The sequence below is a fragment of the Elephas maximus genome, chromosome 16 (assembly GCF_024166365.1).
Source record: "Elephas maximus indicus isolate mEleMax1 chromosome 16, mEleMax1 primary haplotype, whole genome shotgun sequence".
Classification (NCBI taxonomy): domain Eukaryota; kingdom Metazoa; phylum Chordata; class Mammalia; order Proboscidea; family Elephantidae; genus Elephas; species Elephas maximus.
The window spans coordinates 82,807,878-82,830,789 of NC_064834.1; the positions used below are offsets into that span (position 1 = coordinate 82,807,878).

At 51.6% G+C, this 22,912-nt stretch overlaps 2 protein-coding genes across 2 annotated transcripts; both read left to right on the forward strand.

Moving 5' to 3' along the window:
• The first annotated feature begins 9,539 nt into the window (after positions 1 to 9,539).
• On the forward strand, positions 9,540 to 10,731 carry UTF1 (undifferentiated embryonic cell transcription factor 1). The gene is made up of 2 exons (XM_049855111.1): positions 9,540 to 10,092; positions 10,211 to 10,731. The coding sequence occupies exons 1-2, from the start codon at positions 9,540 to 9,542 to the stop codon at positions 10,729 to 10,731; spliced, it is 1,074 nt and encodes a 357-aa protein (XP_049711068.1).
• A 6,783-nt stretch (positions 10,732 to 17,514) lies between these two features.
• Positions 17,515 to 19,850, forward strand: VENTX (VENT homeobox). The gene is made up of 3 exons (XM_049855112.1): positions 17,515 to 17,752; positions 19,225 to 19,385; positions 19,470 to 19,850. Exons 1-3 carry the CDS (start codon positions 17,515 to 17,517, stop codon positions 19,848 to 19,850), a joined length of 780 nt encoding a protein of 259 aa, XP_049711069.1.
• Positions 19,851 to 22,912: the final 3,062 nt, after the last annotated feature.

Genomic DNA, 22,912 nt, shown 5'->3' on the forward strand with positions numbered 1-22,912 from the left:
GATTTGTAAATGTTCACTTAAAGCTCAATAAAAATTATTAAAAAAAAAAAAAAAGAGTGGCTAGGGATAAACGGAAAGTCACCTACAAAGGACAGTCAATAAGAAGAAGACTGGACTACTCGGTAGAGACCACGCAGGCAACGAGACAATGGGATGACTTATATAAGCACTGAAGGAAAAAAAATTGCTACCAAGAATCATATATACAGCAAAGCTGTCTCTCATACATGAAGGTGAAATTAGGACATTTCCAGATAAACAGAATTTTAGGGAATTCGTAAAAACCAAACCAAAACTACAAGAAGGAGTTCTCTATAGTTAGAAAATTAATATCAGATATCAACCCAAGACTAGAACACAAGAGAGAGCAACCAGACGTCAACTCAGATACTGAAATCACAAAAATAAATCAAGATAAAAAAAAACAGTCAAAACAGGGAAACAACGGTGTCATTACGTAAAAGAAGGCATTAAAACAATAAAGAGGGACTGAGAAACGTAGTCATAGACCTTTCATATGGAGAGGAAGTCAACGTGATATAAAGAGATAAAACCTAGGTTTAAACTTAGAAAAATAGGGGTAAATATTAAGGTAACCACAAAGGACATTAACAACTCTACTCATCAAAATAAAATACAAGAAAAACATAAAGACTCAGCAAAAACAAACTCAACAACAACGAATATAAGGAAAAGACAATATGTAAAGATAAACTACTCAGCACAAAAAAATAAGTGGGAAAAAGAAACTGTCAACAACACACAAAAAAAGACATCAAAATGATAGCACTAAATTCATATCTAGCCATCATTACACTGCATGTAAATAGACTAAATGCAGCAATAAAAAGACAGAAAGTGGTAGAATGGATTAAAAAACAGGATCCATCTATATGCTGCCTACAATAGACACACCTTAGACTTAGAGACACAAACAAAAACTTTAAGGATGGAAAAAAATATATCAAGCAGGAGTGGCAATATTGATTTCTGACAAAATAGACTTTAAAGTTAAATCCATCAGAAAGAATAAGGAAGGATACCCTATAATGATTAAAGGGACAATATACCAGGAGGATACAACCATATTAAATATTTATGCACCCAATGACAGGGCTGCAAGATACATAAAACAAATTCTATCAGCATTGAAAAGTGAGATAGACAGCTCCACAATTATAGTAGGAGGCTTCAACACACTACTTTCAGTGAAGGAAAGAACATCCAGAAAGAAGCTCAATAAAGACACGGAAGATCTAAATGCCACAATCAACCAACTTGACCTCATAGACATATACAGAACATTCCAGCCAACAGCAACCAAGTGTACTTTCTTTTCCAACGCACATGGAACATTCTCTAGAATAGACCACATATTAGGACATAAAGTAAGGCTTAGCAGAATCCAAAACATCGAAATATTACAAAGCATCTTCTCTGACCATTAAGGCCATAAAAGTAGAAATCAATAACAAAAAAAGCAGGGAAAAGAAATCAAACACTTGGAAAATGAACAATACCCTGCTCAAAACGACTAGGATAGAAAACATTCAGGATGGAATAAAGAAAATCATAGAATCCAATGAGAATGAAAACACTTCCTATCAGAACATTTGGGACACAGCTAAAGCAGTGTTCAGAGGTCAATTTATATCAATAAATGCACACATACAAAAGAAAGGGCCAAAATCAAAGAGTTATCTATTTCTACAACTTGAACAAATAGAAAGAGAGCAACAACAACAAAAAAAAACGCTCAGGCACCAGAAGAAAGCAAAAAATAAAAATCAGAGCACAATTAAATGAAATGGAGAACAGAAAAACAACTGAAAGAGTTAACAATATCAAAAGCTGGTTCCTTGAAAAAATTAATAAACCATTGGCCAAACTGACAAAAGAAAAACAGGAAAAGAAGCAAATAACCTGAATAAGAAACGACATGGGCGATATCAGAATAGACCCAACTGAAACTGAAAGAATCACATCAGACACTACGAAAAATTGTACACTATCAAGTTTGAAAACTTAGAAGAAATGGATTAATTTCTAGAAACATACTACCTACCTAAACACAGAGGTTGTTGTTGTTGTTAGGTGCCCTTGAGTCGGTTCCGACTCATAGCGACCCCATGCACAACAGAACAAAACACTGCCCGGTCCTGCGCCATCCTCACAATCATTGTTATGCTTGAGCCCACTGTTGCAGCCACTGTGTCAATCCACCTCATTGAGGGTCTTCCTCTTTTCCGCTGACCCCATACTTTAGCCAAGCATGATGTCCTTCTCCAGACTGATCCCTCCTGACAACATATCCAAAGTACGTAAGATGCAGTCTCGCCATCCTTGCTTCTAAGGTGCATTCTGGTTGTACTTCTTCCAAGACAGATTTATTCGTTCTTCTGGCAGTCCATGGTATATTCGCTATTCTTTGCCAACACCACAATTCAAAGGCATCAATTCTTCAGTCTTCCTTATTTGTTGTCCCGCTTTCACATGCATATGATGTGACTGAAAATAACACGGCTTGGGTCAGGCTCACCTTAGTCTCCAGGGTGACATCTTTGCTCTTCAATGCTTTAAAGAGGTCCTTTGCAGCAGATTTACCCAATGCAATGAGTCTTTTTATTTCTTGACTGCTGCTTCCATGGCTGTTGATTGTGGATCCAAGTAAAATGAAATCCTTGACAACTTCAATCTTTTCTTCGTTTATCATGATGTTACACCCTGGTCCAGTTGTGAGGATTTTTGTTTTCTTTATGTTGAGGTGCAATCCATACTGAAGGCTGTGGTCTTTGATTTCATTAGTAAGTGCTTCAAGTCCTCTTCACTTTCAGCAAGCAAGGTTGTGTCATCTGCATAACACAGGTTGTTAATGAGTCTTCCTCCAATCCTGATGCCCCGTTCTTCTTCATATAGTCCAGCTCCTCGGATTATTTGCTCAGCATACAGACTGAACAGATATGGTGAAAGAATACAACCCTGGCGCACACCTTTCCTGACTTTAAACCAATCAGTATCCCCTTGTTCTGTCTGAACAACTGCCTCTTGATCTATGTAAAGGTTCCTCATGAGCATTACAATTAAGTGTTCTGGAATTCCCATTCTTCGCAACATTATCCATAATTTGTTATGATCCACACAGTCGAATGCCTTTGCATAATCAATAAAACACAGGTAAACATCCTTCTGGTATTCTCTGCTTTCAGCCAGGATTCATCTGACATCAACAATGATATCCCTGGTTCCACGTCCTCTTCTGAAGCCGGCCTGAATTTCTGGCAGTTCCCTGTCAATATACTGCTGCAGCTGTTTTTGAATGATCTTCAGCAAAATTTTGCTTGCGTGTGATATTAATGATATTGTTCTATAATTTCCACATTCGGTTAGATCACCTTTCTTGGGAATAGGCATAAATATAGATCTCTTCCAGTCAGTTGGCCATGAAGCTGTCTTCCATATTTCTGGGCATAGACGAGTGAGCACCTCCAGCGCTGCATCTGTTTGTTGGAACATCTCAGTTGATATTCCATCAATTCCTGGAGACTTGTTTTTCGCCAGTGCCTTCAGAGCAGCTTGGACTTCTTCCTTCAGTACCATCGGTTCCTGATCATATGCTACCTCTTGAAATGGTTGCATATCGACTAATTCTTCTTTGTATAATGATTCTGTATATTCCTTCCATCTTCTTTTGATGCTTCCTGCGTCATTTAATATATTCCCCACAGAATCCTTCACTATTGCAACTCGAGGCTTAAATTTTTCTTCAGTTCTTTCACCTTGAGAAACACTGAGCGTGTTTTTCCCTCTTGGTTTTCCATTTCCAGCTCTTTGCACATGTCATTATAATACTTTATTTTGTCTTCTTGAGCCACCCTTTGAAATCTTCTGTTCAGTTCTTTTACTTCATCAATTCTTCCTTTTGCTTTAGCAAAACATAAAGCATAACAAAAGAGATTGAAAAGGTAATTAAAAAACTCCCAGCAAAAAAAAAGCCCTGGCCCAGACGCCTTCACTGGAGAGTTTTACCAAACTTTCACAGAAGAGTTAACACCACTACTACAAAAGGTATTTCAGAGCATAGAAAAGGACGGAATACTACCAAACTCATTCTATGAAGCCACCATATCCCTGATACCAAAACCAGGTAAAAACACCACAAAAAAAAAAAAAAGAAAGAAAGAAAATTACAGACCTATATCCCTCATGAACATAGATGCAAAAATCCTCAACGAAATTCTAGCCAATAGAATTCGACAACATACCAAAAAAAATAATTTGCCATGACCACATGGGATTCATACCAGGTATGCACGGATGGTTCAACATTAGGAAAACAATTAATGTAATCCATCATACAAATAAAAGAACCACATGATCTTATCAATTGATGCAGAAAAGGCATTTGACAAAGTTCAACACCTATTCAGAACAAAAACTCTCAGCAAAATGGGAATAGAAGGAAAATTCCTCAACATAACAAAAGATGTTTATACAAAGCCAACATCCAACATTATCCTAAATGGAGAGAGTCTGAAAGCATTTCGCGTTGAGAACAGGAGCCAGACAAGGATGCCCTTTATCGCCACTCTTATTCAACATTGTGCTGGAGGTCCTAGCCAGAGCAATTAGGCTAGATAAAAAAAATAAAGGGCATCCAGATTGGTAAGGAATAAGGAAAAGTATCTCGATTTGCAGGTGACATGATCTTATACACAGAAAACCCTAAAGAATCCTCAAAAATACTACTGAAACTAATTGAAGAGTTCAACAGAGTATCAGGATACAAAATAAACACACAAAAATCAGTTGGATTCCTCTACACCCAAAAAGAGCATCGAAGAGGAAATCACCAAATCAATACCATTTACAGTAGCTCCAAGAAGATAAAATACTTAGGAATAAATCTTACCAGAGACGTAAAAGACCTATACAAAGAAAACTACAAGATGCTACTACAAGAAACCGAGAGACCTACATAAGTGGAAAGACATACCTTGCTTATGGATAGGAAGACTTAACATTGTAAAAATGTCTATTCTACCAAAACTGGTCTATATGTACAATGCAATTCTGATCCAAATTCCAACAACATTTTTTAACGAGATAGAGAAACAAACCACCAACTTCATATGGAAGGGAAAGAGGCTCCAAACAAGTAAAGCATCACTGAAAAAGAAGAACAAAGCAGGAGGCCTCACACTACCTGATTTTAGAACCTATTACACTGTCACAGCAGTCAGAACAGCCTGGTCCTGTACAACAACAGATACATAGACCAATGGAACAAACTGAGAATCCAGACACAAATCCATCCACATATGAGCAGTTGATATTTCACAAAGGCCCCAAATCAGTTAAATGGGGAAAAGACGGTCTCTTTAAAAAACACCAAAAAAACCAAACCCACTGCCTTCAAGTAGATTCCAACTCATAGCGACCCTATAGGACAGAGTAGAACTCCCCCACAGAGTTTGCAAGGAGTGCCTGGTGGATTGGAACTGCCAACCTCTTGGTTAACAGCTGTAGCACTTAACCACTACGCCGCCAGGGTTTCCCTTTAACAAATGGTGCTGGCATAACTGGATATCTATCTGCAAGAAAATGAAAACAAGACCCATACCTCACTCCATGCACAAAAACTAACTCTAAATGGATCAAAGACCTAAATATAAAATCTAAAACAATAAACATCATGGAAGAAAAGACAGGGACAGTGCTAGGGGCCCTAATACATGGCATAAACCATATACAAAACATTACTAACAATGCAGAAGAGAAACTAGGTAACTGGGAGCTCCTAAAAATCAAACACCTATGCTCATCCAAAGACTTCACCAAAAGAGTAAAAAGATTACCTACAGACTAGGAAAAAGTTTTTGGCTATGACATTTCCAATCAGCGACTGATCTCTAAAATCTACATGATACCGCAAAAACTCAACAACAAAAAGGCAAATAACCTAATTAAAAAATGGGCAAAGGATATGAACAGACACTTCACTAAAGATGACATTCAGGCAGCTAACACATACATGAGGAAACGCACATGACCATTAGCCATTAGAGAAACGCAAATCAAAACTACAATGAGATTCCATCTCACTCTAACAAAGCTGGCATTAATCCAAAAAACAGAAAATAATAAATGTTGGAGAGGCTGTGGAGAGACTGGAACACTCATACACTGCTGGTGGGAATGTAAAATGGTACAACCACTTTGGAAATCGATCTGCGGCTTCCTTAAAAAGCTAGAAATAGAACTACCATACCATCCAGCAATCCCACTCCTAGGAATATATCCTAGGGAAATAAGAGCCTTTACACGAACAGATATATGCACACACGTTTATTGCAGCACTGTTTACAAAAGTAAAAAGATGGAAGCAACCAAGGTGCCCATCAACGGAGGAATGGATAAATAAATTATGGTATAGTCACACAATGGAATACTACGCACCGATAAATAATAATGATTAATCAGTGAAACATTTCATAACACGGAGCAATCTAGAAGGCATTATGCTGAGTGAAATCAGTCAGTTGCAAAAGGACAACTATTGTATGAGAACACTACTGTAAGAACTCAAGTAATAGTTTAAACAGAGAAGAAAATATTCTTTGATGGTTAGGAGAGTGGGGAGGGAGGGAGGGAGGGAGGGAGGGAGAGGGGTATTCAGTAATTAGATAGCAGAAAAGAACTATTTTAGGTGAAGGGAAAAACAACACCCAATACAGGAAAGGTCCGTACAACTGGACTAAACCAAAAGCAAAGAAGTTTCCTGAGTAAACTGAATGCTTTGAAGGCCAGTGTAGCAGGGGCAGGGGTTTGGGGACCGTGGTTTCAGGAGACATCTAGGTCAACTGGCATAATAAAATATACTAAGAAAACATTCTGCATCCCACTTTGGAGAGTGGCAGCTGGGGTCTTAAACGCTAGCAAGCGGCCATCTAAGATGCATCAATTGGTCTCAACCCACCTGGAGCAAAGGAGAGTGAAGAACACCAAAGTCACAAGGTACTTATGAGCCCAAGAGACAGAAGGGGCCACATAAAGCAGAGACTACATCAGCCTGAGACCAGAAGAACTAGATGGTGTCTGGCTGTGACCGATGACTGCCCTGACAGAGAACACAAGAGAGAACCCCTGAGGGAGCAGGAGAGCAGTGGGATGCAGACCTCAAATTCTCATAAAAAGACCAGACTTAATGGTCTGACTAAGACTAGAAGGACCCCAGAGGTCATGGTCCCCAGACCTTCCCTTAGCCCAAGACAAGAACCATTCCCAAAACCAACTCTTCAGACAGGGATTGGACTGGACTATAGGAAAGAAAGTGATACTGGTGAGGAGTGAGCTTCTTGGCTCAAGCAGACACATGAGACTACGTGGGCATCTCCTGTCTGGAGGGGAGATGAGAGGGCAGAGGGGGGTTAGAAATTGGTGGAATGGACAGGAAAAGAGAGAGTGGAGGGAAGAAGTTGGCTGCCTCATTAGGGGGAGAGCAATTAAGAGTATATAGCAAGGTGTATATAAATTTTTGTGTGAGAGACTGACTTGATTTGTAAAGTTTCACTTAAAGCACAATGAAAATTAAAAAAAAAAAAAAGTTTGAAAAAGCAAGCCACAGTCTGGGAGAAAATATTTACAAAACATATATCCAGCAAAGGACTCAATCAAGAATAAAGAACTCCTATATCGGTAATCACATTTTTTTTTTTTATATCAGTAATCAAAAGCCAGCTGCCCATTTTAAAATGGGCAAAGGTTTGGAAAGCACCTTCACGGAAAGGGCTATCCCAGTACCCAGTGAGCACATTATTAGCCATTAGGGAAACACAAATTAAAACCACAATAAGACACATCACTCGCCCAGCAGAAACACCCAAGCTAGAAAACTGACAAGACCAAGTGTTGTCAAGAATGCAGGCTGCTGCATTTTGGGGGCGCTGGTTGGGATCCTAAGGCAGTGAGACCATCTGGGAAACTAGTTAGCCGAATCTAGTAAAGCTGAACACAAGCTGTCCCAACACACAGCTATTTCAGCCCTGCGTGTAGATTCATGAGAAATAAGGGCTGTGTTCACAAAGACATGTACAAGAATATGCAAGCAGCCTTACTCAAAACAGCCCCAAACTGGAAACAAACCCAAAGTTCACCAACAGTAGAACACACGGAAAACTAGGCAAAGAGAACAGGCCAGCGACCAACACGTGCATTCTGTGTGATTCCACCTGACCTGCGGTGACAGACGGCAAAACACCAGTCACCTCTTAGGGGACACTGTCAGGGAAGAGGCTCACGGGAGCATTCTAGGTGGGCTAAAGAGCTAGCACACGTTAAAAATTATGGAGAAACTGGAACTTTTATCCCTTGCTGGTGAAATGTAAAATGGTACAGCCGCTGTGGAAAAGAGTTTGACAGTTCCTCAAAAATTTGCTAAAAGAACTACCATATGACCCAGCAATTCCAATTGTAGCTAACCTCCCCCCCCCCCCGAAAAAAAACCAAACCTGTTGGTCAAGTCCATTCCGACTCACAGGGACCCTGGAGGAGGAGGAGAACTGCCCCATAGAGTTTCCAAGGAGCACCGGGTGGATTCGAACTGCCAACCTTTTGAATAGCAGCCGTAGCTCTTTTAACTGCTACGCCACTAGGGTTTCCAAAGCCTAGGTAGATACCCGGAAAAAGTGAAGGCAGGAAGGCAAACAAACCTGTACACCCACGTTCACTGCAGCACTTTTCACAACAGACAGAAGTCGTCGGAAACAACCACAACCATTAACGGATGAATGGATAAACAACATGTGGTGTATACACACAACGAAATATTTTGCAGCCATAAAGGGAAATGAAGTCCTGATGCACGCCACAACGCAGGTGAACCATGAAGACACCCCGAGCAAAGTAAGTCCGTCGCAAAGGGACAAGCACTGTATGACCTCACTTATATGAAATAAGTAAATATGTAGAAACCAAAAATTGTTAATGGTTACCAGGGGGGGAGGGAGGGAGGGAAAGGAGGGGGTTCTTGTTTGGTGGAATGTTTTGAAAAAGGACAGCGATTACGGCACAACATACATACAGAACGTAACCGACATCACCGGATTGTAAAGGTGGTCGATGTTCTGGTGTGTATATCTTCACCACAATAAAATAACAACTGTATGCCTCACCCACTTTGCCAAATTATGTCTTACTTCAATTAAAAAGGTTTTAAAATGCAATCGCTATTGTTTTGGAGGGTCTTCCCCACCAGGAAGGACCCCGCCCTGCGAGAAGGGGAGGAAAATGAGGGAGCCAGAAAGCACCAAGCTACACCTTGCGGGGAGCTTCCGAGGAGCCAGGCCCGTCGGGGCGGGGGCGGGACGCGAGGGGCGTTCCCGGGGTGGGCGGGACGCGTAGACCCGCTCTGGGGGCGGGCAGGGCGGCCGCGCAGGTCGTCAGAACGCGTGTGGGCGGCACGTGCGGCGCCCGCCTCCAGGTTCTGACCCCGCACCCGGCGATCCGAGCCCAGCTGGCGCCCCGCCCGCCCCGGTCTCAGGATGTTGCTCCGGCCCCGACGGCCACCCCCGCCCGCCCCGTTCGCGACCCCTGAGCCGTTGTCGCCGGGCAGCCCGGAACACGAGCCGTGGCCGGCCGGGGACGTCCCGGGAACTCCGCCCGGCGCGCTAGCGGCGCCGGTGTTACCCGTGTCGCCCGGCTCGGCACAGCGCACGCCCTGGAGCGCCCGGGAGACGGAGCTGCTGCTGGCCACGCTGCTGGAGCCGGCCGTGTGGCGCTCGCTGCTGCTGGACCGCCGCCAGGCGCTGCCCACCTACCGCCGTGTGTCGGCCGCGCTGGCCCGCCAGCAAGTGCGGCGCACGCCCGCGCAGTGCCGTCGCCGCTACAAATTCCTCAAGGATAAAGTCCGCGACGCGCAAGGCCAGCCCCCGGGGCCCTTCGACGCGCAGATTCGCGAGCTCATGGCGCTGCTGGGCGACCACGGGCATAGGCGCGGCCGCCGCCGCTCCCCAGGGCCCGGACGCCCCCCGCGCGGCCGCCGCCCAGCCTCCAGAGCGCCCGCGCCCGCGCCCGCCCCTGCCCCTAACGAGCCAGGTACTGCTGCGGGACCGGCCACCCCGGGAGGGGGAGGGGACGGGGGGACCCGGGAGGAGGGGGCGGGGCGGGCACTGCACCCAGGTTGGGGGACCCGACCTCCGCTCCGCGTTCCCAGATGCCTCGCTGCTGCTGGCCGACCGCGACCACGACGCAGAACACACCTGGACGCTCAGGTTCAGCCCGTCCCCGCTGAAGTCTGCGGACGCGCCCCGCGCCCCGGATTCCCCGCCGCCGCCGACACTCGGCCCAGCAGCCACTTTCACTCCCCCCCGCGCCCTAGAGGGCGCGGACCCGCTCCCCGGCCTCCCCCAGGAGCCTGCGCCCTCCCGCGCCCCCAGCTCCCCGTCGTCGGCACCAACCCCCACCGAGGGGTACCCGGGCCCGCTGCCTGGCCGCCATGGGGAGCGCGCGCCCCCTCGCGCTCCCTCGTCGCTGAACGACGCCCTTCTGGAAACCCTGGGGCACCTGGGCCACATCGCGGCCACCCTGGGCCCGCTGCGCGACCAACTGCTGACTCTGAACCAGCACGTGGAGCAGCTACGCGGATCCTTTGACCAGACCGTGTCTGTGGCGGTGGGCTTCATCCTGGGAAACGCCTCCGCCGAGAGGGGTGTCTTGGGGGGCCTGCGGGAGTGAGGCCACCCGATACCCCAATCCTCCGCCCTGAGCCCTTCTTGTGGCCCTCTTCTATTCCAAGCCCAGTACTTTCAATAAAAGGTTGTTTTCCACGTGCGCCTGTTAGCTGTGTAGATCCGCGCCCTGGCCGGAAAGACCCCCTGCGGGGAGGGCCTGGCCGGAGGCGGGGGGCGGGCCTGGTGTCTGGGCTTGCGCGAAGGTCGAGACAAGGTTAAATGCCTCCATATTCTGGAGAGGGGCCCCTGAGGGCTCTGGCTGCTGCGGCCTGAAACAAGCAGCGCTCACCAAGAAGTGCGCCCAAATGTGGCTCCAGGCTGGGATCCCCCAAACAGGCATGCTGATCAGAACCTCCCTTCCGAGGCCGGTCTCCAAGGGGGAAAGGCTGCAGGTTCACGGCTCCCTGACGGCGTCCCAGTGTTCCCAGGGCTACACCAGGCCCCAGCTACCAGAAGGTCTTTCAGGGCCAGACCAGCCAGTAGGTGAATAGCCTCGGGACCTCCCTGGGGAGCCAGTGAATGGGGGCAGGGGTGGGTCTGGATAAGTGAGCATTCTCGGGCTGGAGCCCAAGGCCCTCCTGGCCACCCTGGGTCCACTTGGCCCAGGTCTTGGGTAGGGTCTTCCCGAAGCCCTAGGGCAGCCTCACCCGACCTTGAACCGTTTGGCCGCGATCGACCTGGGGGTGCCAAGAAGGAAAGGAGCCTACAGTGTCACTTGAGGTAAGACCCCTCTGTGCCCCAGGAAGAGGATGGGCCCGGGACAACCGCTGCCAAGCCGCTGCCCAGGTGGGCCTGGGCCGTTGAGTCCTGAGCTGGGCCTCATCAGAATCTCGGGGAGCATCTTCAAAGTCCTGATTGCAGGCTCCACCCCGGGCCACTCCTCGGCTTGGAGTGGGGGTGGGGTCGGCAGGAGGTGGAGGTTTCTGAAATCCCGCTCTCCTGGGTGGAGATAATGTGTTTGCATTACAATACACTGCGGATTGCTCCGTCCTCTCTATAACTGCGGGGGCCCGTTCCGGGCCTGAGAGCTTTGCCCCAGGCCACATAGCTCAAGGTAGGCGGTGTCAGCGTCACTGCTGGCTCGTTCTCGGGAGGGCCCAGTTCCCCAGGGGTTGCAGCCCCTCCCCCACACCCGTTTCTGGGGATGCTGAACCACCGTTCATCGGCATGTGGACAGCTGGCAGCTCCAGGAATGAGAGCCTGAGCAGGTCCTGGGAGTCAGCCGGGAGAAATCGAATCCAGAAGACCCCAACCTGAGCATCTCCTCGTTTCAGGCACACTCCTTTACCTCGCAGGGCTGCATTGCTGCTGCCTTTGGGAGGCTCCAAAACCTGCTGGGGGTGGAGCCCCAGCTGCTTGCAAACACAGGCTCCTGCCACACACCCTGAAGGGCAGAGCCCAGGCCAGGGAGGTGGTCTAAGGCAGACAGGACAGGGCGCCGCCCCCACCCCTCACTGGAGCCCGGGTCTGCAGGAGACAACCCCATGTGGGGTCTCCTAGGATCTGCTCGGATTGGTGTCACCTTGTGTGCTTGGAGCCTCTCGGTCAGCCCATTCACACTTGTTAATGACTGTTTCTACAGAAGTGCCTCGTCCTTGACCTGTGACTGGTGAGATTGAGCCTCACTGCCTCTGTTGTGTGGTGGCCGGTCAGCTAGGGTTTTCGCCAGGCAGCCTTGTCCTGGTGTTACACCTCGTTCCCCCATCCCCTTTTTTAGGGTACTTTGTGGTGTGCTGAGAGGTGCCCACTGGCCAGCGGTGTGCATTTGTTCTGATGTGTGACTGATACACACACAAACACATTCCATTCTTTTCGCTGGCTGCCCACTTAGGCGCCAACGGTTTGTCCCGTTCCCCACCCCCCCTCCCCGACATGCAGCAGGTGCCGAACTTAGCCTGGCCAGCTACCTGGCCCGCCCCTTTCCTGGTTTCTGGCCACCAAGATCCTCTTGTTCCTTTGGGCTGACAAGGCACCTTGCCCTCCAGCTGTGCACACTGCCTGTCCCTGCCAGCCTAGAGCAGAGGTAGCTGCTGCCGCCTGTCGGAGCTGCTCTGTCCCTGCCGTGGGGCCTGCCCCCTCCCCCCCGGGCAGCCTCAGAGACCTGGCTTAGCGCCACCCTCTGCAGGATCGAGTCCAGCCTCCACTAGGACCTGTAACTCTCTTCATCATCATTTGGCCCCTGTACATCCCGTAAAACCGGGGTCTCCTAGATGCTGTGTGATTTCTGGTTGGAGGCCAATTGGCTGGAATCAGATGGTACGGAATTACTCATACCAGTCGCCTGCGTGTCCTTGTCCCTGACCCATCTAAAGTCTGGCCCCATGTAAAGTTTTGGCTTTTTCCAGAGATTTGATATATTGGTTATAAGAAAAACCAAAAACCAAACCCACTGCCATCAGTTCCGACTCATAGCAACCCTATAGGCTGACAGTAGAACTGCCCCATAGGGTTTCCAAGGAGTGGCAGGTGGATTGAACTGCCGACCTTTTGGTTAGCAGTGAAACTCTTAACCACTGCGTCACCAGGGCTTCCTATCTCAGGACAAGCTACGTTTCTTTCTCTTCTTTCATTGGTCCTGCTGTCTGTGTGCCCTCTGATGTCCACATTTATCCCTGAAAATGGAACTGAAGTAACTAAGTTCAAAACTAAAAAGAAAAACACAAAACAAAGTTCTGCTCTGACACACCTGGCAGCCCCGTGTGTGTCAGAGTAGAACTGCTCTATAGGGTTTTCAGTGGCTGATTTTTTGGAAGTAACCAGGGCTTTCTTGCAAGGCACCTCTGGGTGGACTCAAACTTCAGCCTTCCAGTTGACGGCCAAGCACGTTGCCCGTTTGCACCACCCAGGGACTTGGCTTGTTTATCTCCCAAGTGTAGCCTCTTTTATATCCATTCCTCTCACTGTGATGTCTCCTACATAGTGTCCCACCAATAGATGGTGTTTTAAATGTTCCCAAATCCCAAGGGAGTTCATGGGGGGCTTGCTGTGTACTGTGGGGCAGTATTTGAAGTGTGTCCTGTTTACCTGGAAAGTGGATTCTAACCTCAGGCAGGCTGGACAGGACCCTCCTGCCTCACTCCTCTCCTGTGGCCCCGTCAGCTGGTTGGGTTGTGTCCTCTAGCATCTCCTAGCTTCCCAGACCATTCCCACCTCCCCCAAGACCCCTTAGGTTTGGTCCCCGGGGCCCAGCCTCCCTGCCAGCCCCCAGTGAAGGGGGAGGGAGGTGTCCCCAAGCCTGCATCCTTGCAGCCTCAGAGGATGGGCAGAAGTGGGGCCTAATGGGGCTGAGGTGGGACGGGTTCCTGATGCTTCCCCCCAGAACAGAAGGCCTGAGCCTGGGACCTCACTCAGCAGACAGGAAACCCAGTGAGGTAGACAGGTCACCCCAGGATCCACTCTAAGGTCCAGCCCGAAGCTTCCCGCACAGGTGGGCTGCGTGGGCTCCGCCTCATCCCACTCACCCTTTCAGAATTTGAGACCCTTCAACCCACCGGGTCATCTCTTCACAGAGTCTCAGCCCAGCCGGGTTGGGGTTGTCCATACGTTGCTCCCCTACACACTCAGATTGTGTCATTTCAGGAGGAGGACAAAGGAGTCAGGGAGCCCTGGAACAAGGAGTGGAGCCTAAGGGAAGGGGAGGAAGGCCATGAGGGGAAGTGGGGGTGTGGAGGGGAGCGTGAAGGAGAGAACCTGACCTGCAGCAGGAGGGAGAAGCAAGACCCACCCCCTCCCCAGTGATGATGGGGGCACACAGCTGTGGGCTGAAGTGAGAAGGGCAGGGTGGGCAGTGGTACAGCCAGTCAATGTGGAGAAGGGGTTGTAGAGTGAGGTGTCCAGGGGGCACCTGGATGGATGGAGGACAGGCCCCTGGGAAGAAAAGGTTTGAGTGGGAAGTCTGACTTTAGAAGTGTTGTATATTAGGGGTGGGAGTTGCTTCCAAATCATGAACACAATTTGAGAAGGTGTCTGTGGAGCCAGGGGGAGTAGAGCGGGGATTAGTTAGGGAGGCCTGAAGCCCAGGGCTCACCCCTCCCCAGTGCAGGCATCATCACACATTGCGAGTGGGAGGCTGGGCTCAGCCGTCACCCTGCTGAAACATGGCTCCGGCAGGCTCTGTGGAGCCCACACCAGTGTGCAGGTGTGGGGTTCAGGAGATGGGTCTGGGCTGAAGCCACCAGGTCTGAGCTGCTATCCGGGCAAGGAGGTCTGCGTCTGTGGAGCAAAGGCTCCAGCCTATGTTTGTTTTTTTAATTTTCCAGCCTACATTTAATCATTTGGAGGAATGGTGGGCAAAGGGGCCTAGAGCAGTAGAACACTGGTGCAAGGGGGCCCAGGAGCTGGGCAGGGGAGGGCCCGGTCAGTCCACGACACTGCTGGGAGGCCAAGTAAGCAAACAGGCCTTGGCCATCAGCTCGTGGGGAGAAGGGAACACCCAGGGTATGTGTGGAGGCAAGGGGGGACTGTGATGAGGAGTGCTGATGGGGTGACAGGAGACCACCCTGATGGTAAGAGATTGTGGGGAGCTCAGTCAGGAGAGGCCCCCAGACCCCGCTGAGTAGACCTGAGGGTACCTGCAGACTGAGGTGGGACCCTTGAGCAAATTTCTTCCCTCTGTTCAGGGCAGGTGGCCAGTTTAGGCAAATGAAGGTGTTTGCCAGAGAGCAAGGAGGGGCTAGGACCTCAGGTGCACAGGTAGGAAGGTGGAAGCAGGAGCAGTGTCAGAGGAGCACCAGAACCCCACACCCCCCCTCACGGGCATCACTTGGTAGAGCTGGCTCTACAGGCACGGGGGCCAAGGGGCCAAGAAACGCTGGCCCTTAGAGAAATGAACGTTGACCGAGTTTCAGAAAGTGTGGTATGTGCTGTTTTCATGTAATAAGTGCTTTTGAACATGGCAAAAATGTTCAACAAGTGTTCCTTTTTACCTGTGCTTCTCTAGCCTGTTCAGTGCACATTGAGCAATTATTGCGGGGAGGGGGGCTGCTACCCTCAGAGCCTCTCAGACCTCCCTCCCAGAGGCAGGTCCAAGCCTTCCCCAGCGCACCCCTGCAGAAGCAGTGACCAAAGGCTGGGCGGCCAAGGCCCCTGAGGAAGGCCCAAATGGGGGGCCTGACCAGGGCGACCAGCGGGCTCCCAGACCTCGTTTTTTTCCCTCTCCCCTGTAGCCCGACAGGCTCCGGGGGTGGAGGTTGAGGGTGTATGGCCAGGGGAGTACCGAGGGCCTTTGCTATCCACCAGGTGAGTGGGTGTGGAGGACACACTGCTTACGTCCGCTGGTGGGGGGAGGGGGGAGGAGCAGCAGTACGAGCGCCCCAGGACTCCGTGCGCCCTGAGGTGCACCCAGGGCCGCTCCCGGCGGGCTCCCGAGGCATTGCCTCGCCGTGGCCATCGTCGGGGAGCAACAGATGCGATCCAGCAGGGGTCACGGGATAGAGGTCCAGGGAAGGCAACCCCCACCCCCACCCCCGGCACAGGTTGGGGGCGGGAAGCCGGCAGGAAGGAGCAGAGAGAAGCTAGTGATGGGGGAATAGCGGGGAGAGCGAGGCAATGGGCGCCCACCGCGCTGGACCCCGCTGGCTGCGTTGTCGCCTCTCTCGGGCGGCGGCGATTTTGCCGTCCGCTTTCCCCAGGCCAGCGCGGCGCCCGGAACGTGGACGCAGGAGAGTTCGGAGTGAAGCAGTCGCCGGGGGCGGGCTGGGATGGGGGAGGCCTACGTGGCCTGTCTCCCACAAGGAGTGTCGGCTAGCACAGCAAGGCGGGGACACGCGGGGCGGCCTGCTACCTGGGGAGCGGCCGCGTGGCTAAAGCAGAGGTCGGGACCGCGGCAGAGCGCGGTGGCCCGGCGCCCCCTTACCCCGGGGAGCCGTCCGCACCGGGGCCAGTAACCCGCCCTCCCTGCTGCGCAGGCGTGGCAGATCCGAAGGCGGCGCCACTAGCACCGAGTTAGCCCCTGCGGTGGGGCCAGGCCTATGGCCCGGGCTAGGGCGGCGCGAGTCGGCGCCGAGGGAGGGCCAGCCGGAGCCACAGGGGTCCTTCCCTCCCCAGCCAGACAGCCGGCGAGCGGACACAGAGCCGTGCTTGCCTTCTCCTCGGTCAGCGGGGCACCTCTTCCAAACTGAAACCTCTGTCATCTCCCCCCAGCCGCCCTGCAGTCCCAGCTGGGGAGGGGGGCTGGAGAAGCAGAACTTCCTGCCCCCACCGCTTAGCGCCGCTCGGGGCAAGCGGGGGCTGGGCGGCCCTATAGGAGGCAGCCACTCCTCCCCTTCCTCACGGCTAGGGCAGATGAAAGGATGTAACAGGTCCCCAAACCCTCAGCGGGCTGGGCAGCAGCCCCGCCCTCCCCCAGACATCTTGGAGCCGAGGGAGGTGTGAATGGCCTCCTTTGTGCTTCTCAATGAAGGCAATTAGGTACTCCTTATCTGGGGGATTTGCAGCCTCCTAAGCAAACCGACCCTTCTCCCCCCCACCACCCCCCCACCCTCGTTTATAAACTCAGCCCGGCCCTCCTCAGCCCCAGGCAGATCCTGTGCTGGGCCTGGCCAACGTGTCCAATCCTCTTCCATTTTCTGTGTGGCCCCCCGGCCCCATCTGCCCACAGTGGATCCTGTGCCCAGCCCGGCTCACCGGTCCAGCTCCACTCTCATCCTCTGCGTGGCCCCCCGGCCCTGGGGGATCTTCTTTGTCTGGCCCTCTGTGAGTGTTCTGCGTGGTCCCCTGGCCTTCGGGGGATCCTCTGAGTAGCCCCGTCACTTATCCAGTCCTCGGCAAATCCTCCGCCTGACCGGCCATGCCTCCCTCCTCCGACCTGCACCAGGGCCACAAACCACACTCCAGTTTCTTCTCCGTGGACTGGCTAGCCCAGAGCAGCCACTCGGGGCCAATATGCACGTCCAGGCCCAGCGAGGTCTCTTGGAGGGGCTTAACTGCCCCCGTCTGGGTGCCCAGCAGAGGGGAGCCCCCTCAGAACATGGCCATCGATGGGGCTAAGACCCCAGATCTGCGTGTGCGAGGGACACCTGTGGCTGGTAGGTCTTGAAGGGGAAAGTCCTTCCCAGATCGGAGTGGGCGTTGGGGAGGTTCTTGCAAGGCAAGGAACACACGAACACACCCTGTCCACTCGGTGGTTTTTACAGGGCAGTGATGATGTCCCCTTGTGAGTGAGTGAGTGAGCGAGCAAGTGAGCGAGCGAGCGCTTCCCCTCAGAGGGAAGCCACCTGCAGGCACCTCTATGGTACCAGCCCTGCAAGCCCTGCCCTGCCTCGGCCCTCTGCCAGCCACAGCATCTTCCCAGTTCCCAGCTACGTCCAGCCCAGGCCTGCTGCCCGAGGGCACTCCAGTAACTTGTCCTCGTGAAATTACCCCACCCCACACCCAGAGGGCAGCTTGTCTCCCAGCTATGCCTGTCACGCACGGTGGCTCTGGTGTCTTTGTGCATGTGGTCCTCAAGCTCTACACTGAGCCCTTGAGACCCGGGTCACTGGGAAAGACCGTTGCTTCTAAAGCTGTGAGACTGGCCAATGCAGAGAGGTCATCGTTGACCCCCAAAATGAAGGGGGTCTTCACTTGGCTCCAAACTTGAGCCCGTTCTCAGCAGACCTGGAATCTTGGCATTTTAAGAATGCTCCATGGGTGTGATTGAAGTGGCCGCTGGGGCTGGGCTGCAGACCAAGAGGCCACCTTTGCATTTCTGTGCCTGGGAGTCTCGCCTGGGGGCCTGGCCAGCGGCTCCATAATCCTTATCTAACCCTTTGTCATGTGCTGACAAGATTTTTTGCTGTTTGTTTTCTAGTCCATTGTAATTTAATCCATTGTTTTTAGGTTTAAAGTCCTACTTGGTCAACAATGAGATTGGTATCTATGATTTTTAATTTTTTTTTAAAGTTTGAGTGATTCGTTTGGAATAATTTCATACTTGGGTGAAGTGAAATATTTATTGCAAAGACCCACAGCAGGTCCAGGTTAATGGGTGTCTGCCTTGGCTCCCGACTAAATCCAAATGTGAACAAGTCGATGAGAAAGGTTGACCTCCCCTTGGCTCTCTGGGTGCCCCAGGCTTTTGTACGTAGTGGACCCTCCCCGGAAAGTCCCTCTTGCTCTGCCCCATCTGTCCTCATCTGGTGAATTGGCTGCAGGGAAAAGAAATTGCTTTCTGGAGGGATGTGAGTGAGGGTGGCTCTAGGTTGGGGCACTGGCTGGTGGAATCTGCACCAGGACTGCCCCTCTCAGCCCAAACCACTCTAACCTTTGTCTCCTTCCTCCAATACACATGTCCTGCTCTGGACCCCCTCCACCCTTGAGCTGGGAGACTGAGCAGGATATTGGAATGGTGGAGTAAGGAGAGAAACTGGAGCTGCCCCTGCTTCAGGGACACAGGGGCTGCCCATCCACCTTTGGCCGCTGCGTCTGCTGCCTAAGTAACCCCGAAGCTCAGGGCAACTTTCACATAGCGGGGAGCATGTCCCAGGTGGGTAGACTCTCACCCATCTTCCCGTTCCAGGGCTGAACAAGGAGCCAGACCCTTTGCGGGCTCCCCGGGTGCGTACGGCCTTCACTACAGCTCAGATCAGCACCCTGGAGAGCGCCTTCAAGCTTCACCAGTACCTGGGCCCCCAGGAGCGGAAGAAGCTGGCCAAAGAGATGCACCTGACTGAGGTGCAGGTGAGTAGGCCATGGGGGGGGGGAGGGGAGGCTGGGTGAACGGGGGCGGTCTGTTCTCACCCCTGCCTGGTTTGTTTCCCACAGATAAAAACTTGGTTTCAGAATCGTAGAATGAAACACAAACGCCAGTTGCAGGACTCACAGCTCAGTGTCCCCTTCTCTGGACCCCTCTACGGGCCCCTGGCCATCCATCCACCGTCTCCTGTCCTGGGTAGTGGCTTGCAGCTGTTTTACCGTGGGGCACCCCTGCCTGCCGCCCCAGCTGTTTTGCTGCCTCTGGGCTCCTTCTGGGGTCCCTGCCCAGTAGAGCAGGTCTTGATGGCCTCTGCATGGAATCCCTGCAGCAGGCAATCTCAGACACACTACCTCCCAGAGCCTGGGGGCCAGGCGCGCTTGTTGGCGCAGGCCTCATCCAGGGGCTCCTGGGGCCTGTGTGATCTACCTGAAACCGAGGGTGCCTTTTGAGGAGGCTGGCAGCCCCGAAAGTGGATGCTTCGCCCATCCCCAGGAGGTGTGTGCAAGGTCTGCCATTGCCCTGAACAGACACTAACTGTCCTTTTCATCACAGCCGCCTCCCACATGGCGGGCCTTGTGTGTGTACGATGATTCATGGTGAGTCCCTACCCTGACCACCTTAAGACTCCAGAGTTTTACAGCTGGAGACATTTTAATGCCACCCCTTCGCTGAAAACTACCGAAAGGGTCAGCATAGGGGGTAACTGATGGGTCAGGGAGCAGAATCAAAGGCCAAAATGGATGTGTTACGCATGGGGTTTTAGCATATGGTAAATGGATAATTTATTCAATAAAAGGTGTTGGAAAAAACTGGTTTTCCTGTTGGAAAAAAAGAAAGGAGGGTCCTCATTCTGCGTGCGGATCAGCTTGGTCTGCAGAGACGAAGTCCGTGAACCGTGAGAAGCAAGTGAGGCTCTACATTTACAGCTTTGAGGTTTGGGTGCCTTTGTAATGGAGCCACCACAGCTGGAAACCAGAAGGGAAATAATGACCCTTTGTCCAGTATAAAGTTGAAGCACAAGGTGGGAGTAGCATCTGCTGCTCCCGGAAGAGGCCTGTGAGTGCCAGGAACTGCCCGGGGAGCTGGATCTGAGTCCAAGTCGTCTGAGCTCCGGTGTGTCTCCACCTGAGTGTTTCTTTCCTGCAGGGTGGATCCTGTTCAGCTTTCAAGGAAGCTGAGTACCATCTGTCACCGACTACATGTCCCAGCAAGAATAAAGGCATGATCCTTTTTTAAAGTTTATCTGCAGAAATACATACATCAGACTGTCATCAGTCTTGGGATTGTTAAGACTTCTCATTGTTCATTTCTGTCTTGTTCAAAGTGTTTATAATGAGCGTGTGCTTTTGTTGGAAACCCTGGCGGTGTAGTGGTTAAGTGCTACGGCTGCTAACCGAAGAGTCTGCTAACCGAAGAGTCGGCAGTTCAGATCTGCCAGGCGCTCCTTGGAAACTCTATGGAGTAATTCTACTCTGTCCTACAGGGTCACTATGAGTCGGAATCTACTCAATGGCACTGGGTTTGTTTCGGGTTTGGATGCTTTTGTTATAAAATTCAAGTAATGAGTGAACAGCTATTCATGTGCAGATGTCCCTGCTGAGTTTCGGGGGGGGCCTTCTGTGTGACTGGCTGAGCATCTTGGAGTACTCTGGGTGTTCACTGGGCTTGCAGATGTGGTCGGGGCCAGGGAGGCTGTCGGACCATATCACTGGTGATGACTGCATGCAGGCCGGAGGCCACCAAGAGCTGGGCTGCCAGCTGAACTGTTTTCTCTGTCCTGGGCTCTTATTCCTACTTGTTCCCCTGGTCACAGAAGGTTCTTGCCAGTTTGGGCCAGTGCTTTGGGCCTCACTGACTGGTCTACTGGTGAGACACCTGGACTTTGAGCAAGTGGGGCTTCTGTTCACACCTCCCCTCCCCTCCCTTCCTGGGGTAGGCACAGGTGGGTGGGGGGCAGGCTGTCTTCAGACTCCATTTTTGGGGAGCCGACTGTCGGGCATTGAGGAGCCTGCAGACAGACCCCCGTTCTCCCCTGAGGATGTCTGTTGAAAGCTTATCTGCAATGTCCTGTGTCACCTGTAGGATCCATGAGCCATTTAGCCAGCACAGCAGCTCTGTCGGTGCAGGGCTGGAGGGCACTAGCACCCATCTCCCCCAGGCTACCTCAACATGCCTCCCCCAAGAGCAAACAGGAAATGGGCTTGCAGAGCAAACGCAGCCCCCACTCATAGTCAGGACTACAAATTGCATCTCCCCCCATACCACTTGATGTGCTGCCTCCTGGGGGGAAGGCCATTATCCCAGCCTCACCTTTTTTCCCTGTGGTGAGCCATGGCCACAGAGCTTGGCTTCTGCACTTCCTGGCCAGTGTCCCTGGGGTCAGGGTACAGGGCTGAGACTTCCCCCCCACACTGTGCCCGGTACTAAGTCAGGCCAGGAGAGGTTGTTTGCCCTCACCTCACCAGCTGCTGCAGCTGGGGGCCCCAAGCTACCCTTTTCCCGAATCAGCAAGATTCTCACCCCCAGACCTGGGGTTATTTGCAAATAGCAAGGTGGCAGGTGAACAGGAAGCGCCCCCAAGCCCTAAACTCCCTGGACCATGGCTGCCGGTCTTCCCGGTGTGCCCCACCCCACCCCTGTACCCACCTGACCTGTCCTTGTCCTTGTCCTTGCCCTTCCAGGCTCCCCAGCTGGGATTTACTGCTCAGAGCTGATGTCTGGACCTTCATTTGGCGAGGCTGGGCTCCACTCAATGACCCAGGGGTCTTGAAGGTCACAGTCCCTGCCCGGCTGTTAAGGATTGAATTGTGCCCCCCCCAAAAAAATATGTGTTGTAATCCTAACCCCCACACCAACAACATACCCGTAGTTATAATCCCGTTTGAGAATCGGCTTTCTTTGTTATGTTAATAAGCCAGTATTAGTATAGGGTGTGTTTTGAGTCATTCTCTTTTGAGATATAAAAGGAGCAGATTAAACAAGAAAGAAGTCAAGCAGAGATGGAGGAAGGTAGATGCCACATCACATGAAGATCACGGAGGAAGCAAGGAACAAGGACCTTCCCCCAGAGCCGGCAGAGAGAGAAACCCTTCCCCTAGAGCCAGGGCCCTGAATTGAGATTTGCAGCCTCTTAACCTGTGAGAAAATAAATTTCTGCTTGTTGAAGCTGCCCATGTGTGGTCTTTCTGTTCCAGCAGCACTAGGGAACTGTGACGCCATCCTAAGTGAGCATCACTGTTCTCCCTGCCCAGGGAGCTTCCAGTCCAACCAAGGTGGGGTCATCAGGAGCATGACAAGGGTACATGACCCAGCAAGGCCACCTGACACCCCAGTGATCCTGGATGGGGACACTGATGCTGGGGCGGGGCTCTCCTTCCCCTGGGCCCAGGAGCTATGCTTGCACCCTGGTGTTGGCCATGTGGCCACAGGATAAGTAAGAGTGGAGGATAAGGCAGACCCTTGGGAACCCTGATCCATCCATGCCTGCAGTCCACTGTCCTCTCCTGGTGCC